The following is a 14694-nucleotide window of genomic DNA, read 5'->3' as shown; positions in this document are numbered from 1 at the left end:
TCTGCTCGCCACGACAATTGCTACATGGGATAAGACGAAAAATTTACGACCGCAGGGGATCTCCCAGTTAGCTACATTTGTGGGCCAAGAGTGGTTCCAGCCAGGTTTACCCCTAGGAGCTTTTGAGGACTGGACGAATGCAGGGATTAGCCGCCTGGTAGACCTAGTAGATAAAGGGGCAATATGGAGTAAACATCACTTTGAGCAAATAATAGGGAAACGTGCTCCTTGGTGCCAATACCTGCAATTACAGGATCTTATCGCACGGCTCACGGAACTTGGCACTTTTCATTGAGAGTTGACGGACCTAGAGAAAATAATCAAATGTTATCCTACCGCGCCGAAAGGGACCCTGTCCAAATTGTACAAAGCCATTTTAGTGCGGGATAGCCATTCGAAAATGAAATTTCAAGAACGGTGGGAGGAAGACTTGTTGGTGCAGTGGAATGACATGGACTGGGGTGCTATATGGTCTTCTTCTGCAAACAACTCCAGTGTTTTTAATATAAGGCTGCAATTCTTCAAATTAAGTACCAGGTGGTACATGACTCCCCTAATGCTACATAAGATAAAAGCGACCAATGACCTGTGTTGTTGGAAGGGTTGTGGTCAGATTGGCACGCTGTTACACTGTTGGTGGGAGTGCCCGGGTATAAGAAAGTTCTGGGAAGGGGTCTGGGATGAGATCACGGCCATGACTTCGGTCACTATCACCTTAAAACCGGAAGTCTTTTTACTCAATCGGTGGGAGGTGGAGTTAGATAACAGGAACAAGGAGGTAATATCTACACTTTTAGCAACGGCACGACTAGTAATTGCATCCTGCTGGAAAGCCCCGCATATGCCCACGGTGGCAGCCTGGCACGATAAAGTGTGGGAGCAATTTGTGATGGCCAAGATCACAGACAGTGTACGCAAGGCCCAGTCATTGTCACCTTTAAGCTCCAAATTTGAGAGTGTCTGGTCCCCAATATTCTCATATCTCGCCGGGCATGATATACTGCCCAGGAACTCAAGTTACCACAGATGGTTAGTGATGTAAAATTCTGAGGTGCAGGCTGAGAGGGTGAAGAGAAGGGCTGACAATTACGCCTGGGTACAAATATCTTTACCAGTTAACGCTCTTGTGTATTGTTTGATCTTAGAAGAAGCTGTTTAAGTCATATTGAGAAGGTAAAACTGTGCTTTTATGATGTATTTGTGCTAACAAAGAAATAAACAGTTTAAACACACACACACACAAAAAGAAATGTCGGCCCACTCACAGTTTTAAAACCCAGCACCTTGTTTGGCTCACAGGGCAAAATTTCTGCTCAGGAGGAGACTGCTCGCCTTAGAGGGAACATTGCTCTGAGCCTCCTTCCCACCCAGCCCCGTGGTTTTAGATCTGGTGAGGGTTAGAGCTGGCAAGATATGATTGTGTTGCACTCTTTTGTACTTCAGTTTTTTACATTTCTTCTTATACAGACTGAATAGAATGAGTTAGTGCAGCGAATAGTTTGCCATCAACTGATCGAGTTTTTTAATGGGAAACTTTGTCATTAGGAGCTGCGGTGGCTCAAGTGGTTAAGACGTTGAACTGCAGGCTGTGGAAGGTCGGTAGTTCAGCAGTTCGAGACCCGAGTGTGCCGCATGAGGGAGTGAGCTCCCGTCTCTAGTTCCAGCTCCTGCCAACCTAGCAGTTCAAAAGCAAGAAATTGCAAGTAGATAAATAGGTACCACTTCGGTGGGAAGGTCACAGCGTTCCGTGCGCCTCGGTGTTTAGTCCTGCCGGCCACATGACCACGGAAACGTCTTCGGACAGCGCTGGCTCTTTGGGTGGGAAACGGAGATGAGCACCGCAACCCTAGAGTCGGACTCGACTGGCTTTCGAGCAAGGGAGACCTTTACCTTTTAATGATACAGAGTGAAAAAGGATTGCACCCTTCTTTCCCCCAATATGATGATGGAGCATCAGATTCCAACTCTGCAGCCAATCACACCAATAGCAGTATATAAATCCCAGAGAGAGAAAGTCTGCCTCTCACGTAAGCAGGTATTCAGAGTGGAGCCCTCATGCCTGGAGAGGCTGGTACGCAGGACTGGGGAGGGGCTCTGTGCTGATGAGCGCTCCGGTGAAAGGACCTTCCACAGAAAACCCAACCCAGGAGAACAGCAGCAAGACTGAAAGGCCTGCTGTTAACCTATTTCTCAAGACCCTTGTGAATGGCCTGCCTCGGGACTCTGGGAACAAACACGCATCAGAATCTTCCACTCCAGGCCTCTGACTGCAGTGTTTATGGTCTTGGTGTTGGACTATGTCTGGGGAGATCTGAGTTAAAGTCCTTTCTCCACCATAAAGCTTATTGCGTGACCTTGGGTTGCGTGACCTTGGGTAGCCAGTTTGGTGTGAGAGCCAGTTTGGTGTAGTGGTGAAGTGCGTGGACTCTAATCCTGGGAGAACCGGGTTTGATTCCCCACTCCTCCTCCACTTGCACCTGGCTGGATGACCTTGGGCAAGCCGTAGTTCTGATAAGAGCTGTTCTTGAAAAAAGAGCAGTTTCTGTCAGAGCTCTCTCAGCCCCACCCGCCTCACAGGGGGTGTCTGTTGTTGTGGGGAGGGGGAGAGAAAGGAGATTGTCAGCCACTCTGAGACTCCAAGTGAAGGGCGGGGTATAAATTCAATCCAAGCCAGTTTGGTGTAGTGGTTAAGTGCGCGGACTCTAATCTGGGAGAACAAGGAGTGGGGTTTGATTCCCCACTCCTCCTCCACTCGCACCTTCTAGATGACCTTGGGCAAGCCGTAGTTCTGACAAGAGCTGTCCTTGAAAAAGAGCCGTTTCTGTCAGACCTCTCTCAGCCCCGCCTACCTCACAGGGTGTCTGTCTATTGTGGGGAGGGGAAGGGAAAGGAGTTTGTAAGCCGCTCCGAGACACCTTTGGGTAGTGAAGGGCCATGGGGTATAGATCCAGTCTCTTCTTCTTCTTCTTCTACTTCTTCTCTTTTGGTCTATCGTACCCCACAGGACTGTTAGAATAGAGGAGGGGAGACCTCTATCTGCCCTTGAAGAAAAGTGTAATAGATGTTGTTCCTTCTGTTACAGGTGAATTCCTCTTTGGACGAACAGGAGTTTATACAAGCTTGGGGACAGAAAGCAAAGGACAGTTTTGGTGCTATATGGCAGAACTTCAGTGATCCTCAGCTGAAGAAAATCATCCGCTCCGTCCAAACATTGGGGCCTTCTAATTTACCCATGGATAAACGACAACTGGTGGGTACCACCCTCGATGGAAGAGTCTGCGTTATGGGTTGGGAGGAAAGAGGAAGGGGTGCCAGGGCCTACGGAGCCTTGACGCTGTGAGTAGAGGTAGCCAAGTGACAGATTCCAGCTGACAGCAGAAGAACAGTCAGAGGCTTCACTGGGTGGAGTCTGAAGACATGCAGGTGGTGTTCGTCAGTCTGATCTAAGGATGTCAGCTGTGAGCCAGAAGAGCTGACGTCCTAGAGATCACCTTCTCCCCAGTGGTTCTCGTCTTACTCAGGAGACACACTCAGCCACACCTCTCTCTTGGGAAGTGTCCATACAGTTCATATCTTCTGGAAATGACCAGAATACTTCCCAGCCCAAATTTCCGTATCCCAGCATGGCTTTCTCTCCTGAGTCAAGAGCAGAACAGCTGAACCTATCAGCTGTCCACCTGGTGGTCAAGTTGAATATTCAAGGTTTCCAAAGATGGCTACTCAGTTCTTTTGTATCAGAGAGTCAAGGAAACTCAGGCCCCGGTCACACGGGCCGGATATTGGGGGGGAGGCGTGGCTAAATGCCCCGGCACAGTTTGATCCGCAATTATGCGATCAGACGCGCCAGCAGCACAGCACGGGTAGTTCCCTCGGCGCCAGCAGGTAAACGAGGGATCGGAGGGGAATGCTGCGCGCCAGCGCGATCACACCACGGGCGTCTGGAGGCAGCCTGTGGCAAACGTTTACTAGTACCTTGGAGATACTAGTTTTTAAATCCATATTGTCAGCGGTAAGCCACGGGTGCGCTCCACTTCCCAGATGTTGGGGTGTGATCGTGCCCGGATAATCCGCCCACCTTCTGTGCCTCTCCCGCGGCAACTTTGCCGTGTGACCGGGGCCTCAGTATCAGTAAGTCAAACTCTGGTAGTATGACTAGAAGAGTTTCAAATGCCACAAGGCCTTGAGAGTGTGGTCTAAAATCATATTCAGAAGGTGAAATCAGGAACTTGCACTGGCTCATCTAGAGATGGCAGTACGCAAGGCACAGCATTCGAGCTGCTGGTTGACACTGACAGAGATGTAATTGAGAAGCACCTGGCTGCACTGAATGTGTACAAACCCCCCCCCCGGGCCAGATGGTGTGCACCCAAGAGTGCTCAAAGAACTTTCTAGAGAGCTTGCAGAGCCTTTGTCCATCACTTCCAGACCTCTTGGAGGACGGGAGATGTGCTACAAGCAATGTTCCCTCTAAGTTGTAGAGTCCTGTGAGCAAAAATTCTACTTTGTGAGCTACTGGCATTAAAGTTGTGAGCGGGCGATTTGGCTCCTGCATAAATTAATTTGCTCTGGAGCCATCCTTCCTGAGCTGAGACAAAAATGTGTGAGCCGGAGGCTAAAAAACGGTGAGCTAGCTCACACTAACTCAGCTTAGAGGGAACACTGGCCACAAGAGGGCTGATGTTATCCCAATTTTAAAAAAGAGAGGAGGGAATGACCCAGGAAACTACAGGCCAGTCAGTCTGACCTCTGTTCCAGATTTTAAGGGGATCAATCTTTGAGCATCTAAAGGACAACTTGGTGATCCGGGGAAGTCAGCACGGATTTGTCCCCAACAGGTCCTGCCAGACCAACCTCATTTCATTCTTTGACCGAGTGACAACCTTACTGGCTCAAGAGAATGCTGTTGATGTTGTTTACCTGGATTTCAGTAAAGCTTTTGACAGGGTCCCCCATGATGTTCTGTTGGACTGTAGGACAGTTAGGTGGGTGGGGAACTGGTTGGAGAAGCACACTCAAAGAGTAGTTGCCACTGGCATTTCATCTGAATGGAGGGAGGTGTCCAGTGGGGTGTCTGACAGGGCTCGGTTCTGGGCCCGGTACTTTTCAATATTTTTATAAATGATCTGGATGAGGGTGAGGAGGGGCTGCTCATTAAATTTGCAGATGACACCAGATTGGGAGGAGCAGCAAACACACCAGAAGATCTGAACACACAAAAGTGGGCAGATGTGAACAAGATGCAGTTTAACAAGGATAAGTGCAGAGTTCTACATCTGGGTAACAAAAATGAGGAACATGCATACTGGATGGGGGATGCACCTCTGAGTAGCAGTGCGTGTAAACAAGATCTTGGGGTACGGGTGGACCTTAAGTTAAATATGAGCAGTGTGATGCGGCGACAAAAAGGGCTAATGCGAACTTGGAGTGTATCAACAGAGGCATAACATCCAAATCACAAGATGTGATAGTCCCGCTGTACACTGCATTGGCCAGGCCGCACTTGGAGTCTTGTGTGCAGTTCTGGAGGCCTCACTTCAAAAAGGACGTGGACAGAATGGAGTGGGTGCAGAGGAGAGCAACGACGATGATCGGGGGCCTGGAGACCAAGCCCTGTGAGGAAAGGCTGAGGGACTTCTTGGGAATGTTTAGTCTGGAGAAGAGGAAGTTGAGGGAGAACATGATTGCTTTCTTTAAGTATTTGAAGTGCTTAGAGGAGGGGAGGGAGCTGTTTCTGTTGGCAGCAGAGGAGAGGACTCACAATACTGGGTTTAAATTAAGGGCAGGAAGGTACTGGCTGGATATTAGGAAAAACTTTTTTACAGTAAATGTTGTGCCACAGTGGAATCAGCTGCCCAGGGAGGTGGTGAGCTCTCCCTCACTGGCAGTCTTTAAGCAGCAGCTGGACAAAAACTTGTCAGGGATGCTCTAGGCTGATCCTGCATTGAGCAGGGGGTTGGAGTAGATGGCCTTTATGGCCCCTTCCCACTCTGTGATTCTGTGATTAACTTAAACACAGGAAACAGGAACATTCTAAAATTTAAGTTCTCAGTGGACTGAAAATGTACAGTTGTCCTTTACCCGACATAAGAAAGTGATAAAACTGCCAATCTGAAGGAAGAGTGCAAATGAAAGTCATTGAAACGAAACACCTGTGGAAGTCTGGACTGGGCCGTCCACCTGATGGGGCTGGGGGGGAAGACTCACCCTCCCAACTCATGCAGTTATCATTCCACAGCTGCTTCAGAGAACAAACGTTTTGCCGGCTAACTTGGCAATGTGCCTGACTTTCTGTGATGTGCCTAGCAAAAGTCCCAACAACCTCCCCCCCCCCAACACTTGTTTGTTATCTTGTTCCCTCAAGGGAGTCTGCAGTTGATAGACAATGTCAATTGACTCTGTATGTTCCTGTTCCACAGAATGCATTTCTGTGAGGTCTGCAGAGCCAGTTCTTTGCCATTGTTCTTGCTCAGTTGCACAGTCGAGTCCGACTCTTCGTGACCCCATGGACCAGATCATGCCAGGCCTTCCTGTCTTCCGCCGTCCTCTAAAGTTGGCTCAATTTCATGTTCGTTGCATCTATGACATTGTCTAACCATCTCATCTTCTTTGACCTTCAATCTTTCCCAGCGTCAGGGTCTTCTTCTCCAGTGAGTGCTCCCTTCTTGTTTGGTGGCCAAAGTATTTGAGCTTCAGTTTCATTATCTGGCCTTCCAGGGAACAGTCAGGGTTGATTTCTTTTAGGATTGACTGATTTGATCTTCTTGCAGTCCAAGGGACTCTCAAGAGTCTTCTCCAGCACCATAGTTCAAAAGAATGTATTCTTCTGCGCTCGGCCTTCCTTATAGTCCAACTCTCGCAGCCATACATGACTACTGGGACGCCTTCAAATGATAACCCCTGAAAGATGCAGCTCTCTGTGGAATTACCCATTCATGTCTTCACTTGTCAATTTTTACTGCCTCTCATTTCAGAATTTTCTGCTGTTTTAGAGCCTTTGTGTTGAAATTCAGAGACCAGTTAGGAATACAAATTTCTAACTTCCTTAGAAAATGCAAAAGAGTAATGAAAAATTAATATAGTAATACAAATCTAAAATCCATCAAAGCAAAGCCTCCACCGAGACACCCTGATTATCCACAATTACTTAATATTTCCTTGAATAGGGGGACTCGGCAGCATTTCTGGAAGATACTTGGCATTGGGTTCTCTGTCTGTTGTGGGGCAAGACTAGCCACTGTTTTGCCCCCCTTTCCTGTTGCTGCCACCACTCTGGGTAAAATCCAACCCCCCTCTCTTTCCCTCATGTGGGTTTACCTCACAGGGGTGTTGCTCAGTAGCATGCCAAGAAAAAAGGCAGATGGTTAAGGACTTGTGCACAGTCTTTCAAGTTAAATAAATTTCTACAAGGCACAAACTTGGAGTACTGCAAAGGACAGAATCTAGGTGCGCTAAGAAAAATAAACAAAAAGACCGTTTCTAGCTAAAATACTAACAATCTGTAGTAGAACTGATCTTTGTCCATTATAAAATGCCCCTGTCCCTGCAGTCTCTTTAGCATCATTCTCTGCTGTTATCCTTCATGGCAAAACACACGTTCCCAAGAGTTTCTAAGCAAAGCGCCCCCAGACAAGGGATCAACTCCCCTTTTCAGTCCCCACCCCACATGCGCTCTGGGGCCTTCAGGCCATACAGGAGCAAGCCTTGGGGCTCGAGCTGGACCCTCCGATCAAGCGGTGTTAGCACATCAAAGGAGTAGCGTGTTCTCCCTCCAAGTTGTGAAATGGTGCCCTTTGTCTGGGAAAGAGCACCGTCTCCCCTTCTTCCTAGCCACAGAGACACCTGGACCGTTTTCCACCGCCATAACTGTCAAAGCATCTCTGGCTCCCCTGCCCCTCCTCTCATCTTACTTGGTCTCAGATTTTCTTGGATCTTTGGCTGTTCTGAAGGTGGAAAATAGCATAGAGGCCCACAAGGTCAGCAACTGTCCATTTTGGCATCACTCCGCTATTTGCATCTAGGCAGCTGCGGAAGTTTCCTTTCTGGAGACCATGGAGAGTAAGTTCATGTTCATAAAAGGCTTGAATAACGTAGCCCTAGACAGAGGGCCCTAAGAAGGCAAGTGCCTACCGTGAGAAACGGAGTGGTTGATCTGCGTGAAGGGTAACCGAGTGATCAGCTTGTTGGACCCACAAAAGAAAGACTAGGCATAAACAGGAAAGGATCTTCTCACAGGCATGTCCCATTGTCTTTTCAATGTGTATTGATCTGCAAGATGGATGTCCTGCCCAGCGCGAGCGGTGCTAAGCCAACGCTCTCTAGGTGTGAGTCAACTACGACTACTGAGGAGAGCTTAAATCATCTTTAATCAACTTCACACGCATTCAGAAGATCATTTACTCACAATCGACCAGATAGCTGGGTGGAAAGTTACATCTTGTGATCTAGGTCAGTTCTATAGCCGTGGTGAGAAAGAGATGGGCTTCCCCTCTCCTTGCAGTAAGGGTTGATAGACAAAGAAAATGGAAAAGAACAATAAAACTCCTATCTTTGTGCCTCTGAGCTCAGGAAATTACTCTTAATGAGCCAGTCAGAGGGAAGCTTCTGGGACCCCTAACTGTGGACTCCAATTCCCAGGTGCAACAAGTCTTAAAGATACAGAGCAGTTTTACTAAACGACAGATGAACGCTGGCTGGGGGCAGCACAATGGGCCTGCTGTGCTCTCTTTCTGCCCTGGCTGGCCAGAGCCATTGAAGTCTCTCTTCTGTGAGAAAGGGCATACTTTTGCATACGGTACATGTTTGCAGTTAACTGTCCCGCATACCCTCATTTTGCTACCAGGTGGCCACTCCTACTCAGAAGACAGGAATTGTGATCCAGCCAGAGGGTAGGATGTTGTTTCTTGGGCACAGCAGATATGGGAGCTTTGTCACTGCAGCCTGTACTTTTTTCTCTTGCCTTTCTAGTACAACACCATCTTGAGTGAGATGGACAACATCTACTCAACTGCAAAAGTGTGCCCACCAAACCAGAACTCCAGCTGTTGGGCCCTTGATCCAGGTACGAACCTTCTAGTCTCCCCTCCCCGGTGTGTTCAGGCTCCTTCTGAACACGGGAGTGCCTCCGTGGTTTTGAAGCAGAGGCTGAACCAAAACCCTTCGCCATTTTTCTGGCCAGGGGGAGGACTGCGGTAGTTGGCCGTTCAAAACGAGCAGCACCCAACCCAAAGGGCTTTCTGTGCTGAAACTCATGGAATTGCCTCTGGCCAGTTTGTGTCCTGATGAGAAGCAGTAAGATATCTCACTTCAGGGCAAAAACAGAGATTTTAGTAGCAGCCGAGCACAGAGTAAGCCATGCTGTGTGTACCGCAGAATGGAAGAGTAGGAGTTGGACTAGAGGACCCTGGAGGTCCCTTCCAACTCTGTGATTCTATGAGGTTCTCCATGCACCGGCATCGGAGCCCGTCTCAGTCTTAGAGGTGGGATTTTGCAGTAGCAGGCAGGAATAATTTTGAAAACAGGAGGACAGTGTGGGAGTTCCCCCTCCATACATCTGAACAATCCTCTGATCGAGAAAAGAGGATTTCCAGTGGCATCCAGGAAGATAGTGATGGTAAAATCTGGCTTTGTTTGTGTGTTTCCAACGTGTCCAAAAGATCAAACCATCTTTTTGGAAAACAGAGGCTGACAGGGCTATTTTGGGGCAGGAACGCACAGGAACCGAGTTCCGGCTGGCTCCCGAGTTGGCCACGCCCAGCAGGAACTCATTAGCATAATAGGCCACACCCAACAGCAGGAACGCATTAGGATTGGCTACAATTAGGGGTGTGTGGCCTAACATGCAAAAAGCCCTGGGTTTTGACAACAAACAAGGTAAGGAGAATAAGAAGCAAAAGGTGGGTGTGGCTGGATGACCACACCTCTGATAACATGGGGGTGTGGCCTAATATGCGAATGAGCTGTGCTGTGAGGGGTGTGGCCTAATATGCTAATGAGTTCCTGCTGTTGGGTATGGCCTATTATGCTAATGAGTTCCTGCTGGGCTTTTTCTACAAAGAAAGCCCTGGAGGCTGATCAGAAAAATGGCAAAAGAATCCTAGCAGTCTGATGCACTGAAATGTTATTTTTCTTTAGAAAATTTTAGCCTGTTTTTCTGCTAGAGAACTAGTTATACAGCATAGCTTACAAAACATAGATCCAGGTGGGTCACCATGTTGGTCTGAAGCAGCAGAACAAAGGTTGAGCCCAGTGGGGCACCTTTAAGACCAACAAAGTTTTATTCAAGGTATGAGGTTTCGTGTGCAGGCACACAAAACCTCATACCTTGAATAAAACTTTAGTGGTCTTGCAAAACATAAGCATTGTCCAAGCCAATTGGAGCAACTCATCTGCCTCAAAATGCCGTCTGAAATGGGCATATCTTAATAGGCCCTCAGAGGTGAGGGGGGAAGGAAGCCTCATGCCTTGAAGGAGAGCGTTCCATAGCTGGCACGATGGTGTGAAAGGACCGCCATCCATGTGGGTGCCTGGCACAGGCAGGGCTTGAGTGGAAGGTCCTGAAAGCTCGTTGGGATAAAGGCGGCCCATCCTGGTCCAGAGCCATTTAGGGACCTGAGGGTAATGACAATACTTTCACAGTCGCAATAGACCTGTAAAAGAGAACAGCTGGAGGGGGGGGAGAGAGGGGGGCATCGGGAATGCTCAGGGCTCCATTAGACCACTGTGGATGGGCGGAGTGTCCTTTCAGGGCCCTTTCTGTCGTCTTACGTCTTTTTTCACATGGCTCCTACCCCTAGAAAAGCCTCTGCCCCATTTGCCAAAGCACTTTACTCCACACTTCCCAGTCTTGAGCCAACCCATGGTGGGGAGGCATTCTTTTCGCCACCAATGTTCCCTGTAAGCTGTGGAGTCTCGTGAGCAATTATTCTGCTTTCTGAGCTGCTGGCATTAAAGATGTGAGCGAGCGATTCGGCTACTGCATAAATTAGTTGGCTCTGGCGCCATCCTCCCTGAGCTAAGACAAAAATGTGTGAGCCGGAGGCTAAAAAAACTCTGAGCTAGCTCACACTAACTCAGCTTAGAGGGAACACTGGCTGCCACAGTTGCATTTTGCCTCACCCGCTTCTTTGAGCTCTGCCAGGCCATTGGTGGGAGGAGGGAGGGGTTTGGACTTAGTAGCCGTTGGGGCTCTTTTTAGCCCTGTGTTCCTGCGACCGTTTTCTTCTCACCCTTCTCAGAGATAACAGACATCATGGCCGCCTCCCGCAGTTACAGGAAACTGCTGTATGCCTGGGAAAGTTGGCACGACGCAGCTGGCAGTCCTCTGAGGGCCAAGTACGAGGAGTTCGTGTCCCTAAGCAATGAGGCCTACAGAATGGATGGTGAGAAATTCTAAGCATGGGTTGGGGCTGGATATGGGGACCGGCTGCTAACAGGCTGAAAAACCTGTCCGGCAAAAGGAAGACTCGGGCAGCTGGGGCGTTTCGGCTTTCGTAAAACAGAAGAAGAAGAAGAAGAGATTGGATTTATACCCCGCCCTTCACTTGGAGTCTCAGAGCGGCTTACAAACCCCTCTCCCTTCCCCTCCCCACAACAGACACCCTGAGAGGTGGGTGGGGCTGAGAGAACTCTGACACAAGCTGCTCTTTTTCAAGGACAGCTGTGCCAGAGCTTGTGACTGACCCAAGGTCACATCAGCAGGTGCAAGTGGAGGAGTGGGTAATCAAACCCGGTTCTCCCAGATTAGAGTCCACACACTTAACCACTACACGGAGGGGAAGCTGTAGTGGGGCCCCAGGAGGTATTCCCCCACCACCACGCACACACCCTGCAGCTCCAGCACCCTTTTGAGGACTTCCACCCACTTTCCCCCCTGTGTAGCTGGCTTGCCATTTCCCCCAGGAGTTGGCCCATTCATAGAGTCTGTGTTTGTCTGGTGGTGCCAGACTGAAGCCACTGTGGACTGTGCTGTGGTTGAAGGTTCCGCAGGTTTCTTTTCACAGCCCACCTAGATATTGGGACAGATTTCTGGAACTATTTGAGGCATGGTGTTCAAAGCCTTTACAAGCTTACGGGACTTGATCGTACTCGGGGTTCTTTTTAGTCCTGTGAGCCTGAGACTGTTTTCTCCGGGGTTCTTCTCACATGCGATGGTGATCACATCAAAGAAGATCAGTTCCTGTGCATTTAAAAGTTATTTGGCGGGTCTGGCTTTCAGCGTACTAGTTGCTCATGCCTTCAGAGCACAGGAGAGAAATCTATACACTATTAGCCACGCGTGGCTGCAATTTGTGGATACTTAGATCTGCGGATCGGGGCCACATGGAGGCTAAACAGATCTTTCTTCAAACTTGGGGCACTCAAGTTTGCAGAAAAATCTGAAGTGAAGTAAAAAATCAAAAGGTGTTTAAACTCCCCCCAAATAAGAACATAAGAGAGGCCAATGTTGGATCAGGCCAAAGGCCCCTCCAGTCCAACACTCTGTGTCACACAGTGGCCAGAAATACCAATGGCCATCAGGAGGTCCACCAGTGGGGCCAGGACATTAGAAGCCCTCCCACTGTTGACCCCCCCCAAGCACCAAGAAGACAGAGCATCACTTGCCCCAGAGCCCCTATCTATACCTTGTGGCTAATAGCCACTGATGGACCTCTGCTCCATAGAAGAACACAAGAGATGCCAGTGTTGGATCAGGCCAAAGGCCCATCCAGTCCAACACTCTGTGTCACACAGTGGCCAGAAATACCAGGTGCCATCAGGAGATCGACCAGTGGGGCCAGGATATTAGAAGCCCTCCCACTGTTGACCCCCCCCCCCCAAGCACCAAGAAGACAGAGCATCACTTGCCCCAGAGTCCCTATCTATACCTTGTGGCTCATAGCCACTGATGGACCTCTGCTCCATATGCTTATCTAATTCCCTTTTGAAGCCGTCCATGCTTGTAGCCGCCGCCACCTCCTGTGGCTTGTGTTCTCTGAGCATTTAGACTTTGTTCTCTGAGCATGTAAAGAATAATACGCTTTGGGAGCCACTTGAGCTCCCAGTTGATGCCGGGGGCTGCCCTGGGCCCGGCATGCTGGACGCCTGCAATGTGGAGGAGGATGCTGGCAGCCACTGCAGCTCCAGCCACAGCTGAGAAGGACGCCAGCCACCACTCTGGGTCTGGAGCAGTGGCTGGCATCCGTCTCCGCCACAGTTGCAGGCTGCCCTCACCGACAGCCGCTGCAGGCCCAGCCAGAGCAGGGAAGGACACCACCCATCGCCCCGGGGCCAGGCACGGAGGACGCTGGTGGTGGCTGCGGAGTGGCTGGTGGGGCCATGAGCTCGGGAGCTGCTGGCAGGCATGGCTGTGAAGGCGGAGGAGCCCAGCAGCTGTCCTGAGTAGAGATGTAAAATTTCCAGAAATTTTGAAGCTCGGGAAAAAACCCGTTTTTTTCCCAGTTTTTTCTGGAAGAAAATGGAAATTTTCAGAAAATTGAAAAAAATGCTACATTGGCATTTATTTTGTCTTTTCTAGATTGAAAGTCATTCTGTTACTTTAGGGACATAAAATATGACTATGGACATTTTTACTTGGCATGAAATTATCACAACTAGCCTATTAAACATATAGTGTATCCGAACAATTATTACAAACAGAATACCCGCCCGCATGCAAAAACAAAACTGAAACCTTTTTCTGTTCTTGTGACAATCGCACCTCCTAAAGGAAGAAATGCATCTTGTTCTTGCATTGGAGAGTTCAATTTGTAACCTAGGACTTGCTTGTCCTCAGTGCACAGAAATTATATATGAGAAATTATTTGGAAAATATTTGAACACCTTGTCTTAAAATATTTTATTCAACAGGTTAAAATAAAACGTTCCATAATCAATTTTTTTCTTTTTTCAGTTTTTCCAATTTTTCGGAAAAAAACAAAAAAGGCTTCAGGAAAAAAATGAGAAAAAATGGTTTTCCCCCGAATTTTTCCATTTCTTTTCCGGGCCTTCACATCTCTAGTCCTGAGCCCACCGGCAGCAGAACCCGGCAGCTGCTCCGGGCCCGGCCATGGTGACAGTGCTGGAACCTGGCAGCCCCCTCCCCCCCCGGCTCAGAGCAGCGGCAAGACACGAACACCACTGCGGCTGGGCTCCCAGGGAGTCGCGCCAGATGGTGATGGAGGAGGGGTGTGGAATCCCCCCCCCCATGAAATTCGCACGGTTGTTCAAAGAGGAAGGAAATGGTTCCTCACCTGTGTGCTGAGGTTACAGATGACTCCCGCATTGAGTCCTGTGCTCTTCTTTCATCCAGGATTCAAGGATACTGGGGATTACTGGCGCTCCTGGTATGATTCACCCACTTTTGAGGATGATCTGGAGAAGCTTTATCATCAGCTGGAGGAGCTCTACCTAAATCTCCATGCTTTTGTCAGGAGGAAACTGTATGAGCGATATGGCCCGAGATACATCAATCTGCAAGGCCCCATTCCCGCTCACTTACTGGGTAAGATGGCAACAAGAGTGTGCACGCGTGTGTGTGTGTGTACAGGGGTCATTTCGTAGAAAAAGAGGTGCAGGAGCTCATTAGCATAACTCATTAGCATAACTTATTTGCATATGCCACACACCCTGACATCGCCAGATGTGTGTCAGAAGGCAACACCCACCGCTCAGGCTCCACTGGACTGTTTTGGATTGCTAGCTATTGGGGGGGGGGGG

The 14694-nt window shown here is 49.0% G+C and overlaps 1 protein-coding gene across 1 annotated transcript in view; it reads left to right on the top strand.

Moving 5' to 3' along the window:
• ACE (angiotensin I converting enzyme) overlaps nt 1-14694 on the top strand; it is a 90928-nt gene that overhangs the window by 17483 nt on the left and 58751 nt on the right. The window contains exons 2-5 of the mRNA XM_015429127.1: nt 3083-3250; nt 8965-9058; nt 11235-11378; nt 14288-14479. Of these exons, the coding sequence (XP_015284613.1) occupies nt 3083-3250; nt 8965-9058; nt 11235-11378; nt 14288-14479 (598 nt within the window). The remainder of the gene's footprint in view (nt 1-3082; nt 3251-8964; nt 9059-11234; nt 11379-14287; nt 14480-14694) is intronic.

The sequence above is a fragment of the Gekko japonicus genome, unplaced genomic scaffold (genome assembly GCF_001447785.1).
Source record: "Gekko japonicus isolate JY-2015 unplaced genomic scaffold, Gekko_japonicus_V1.1 scaffold2189, whole genome shotgun sequence".
NCBI classification, from domain to species: Eukaryota; Metazoa; Chordata; class Lepidosauria; order Squamata; family Gekkonidae; genus Gekko; species Gekko japonicus.
The sequence above is the reverse complement of the archived record's forward strand: the minus strand, read 5'-3'. Positions and strand labels throughout refer to the sequence as shown.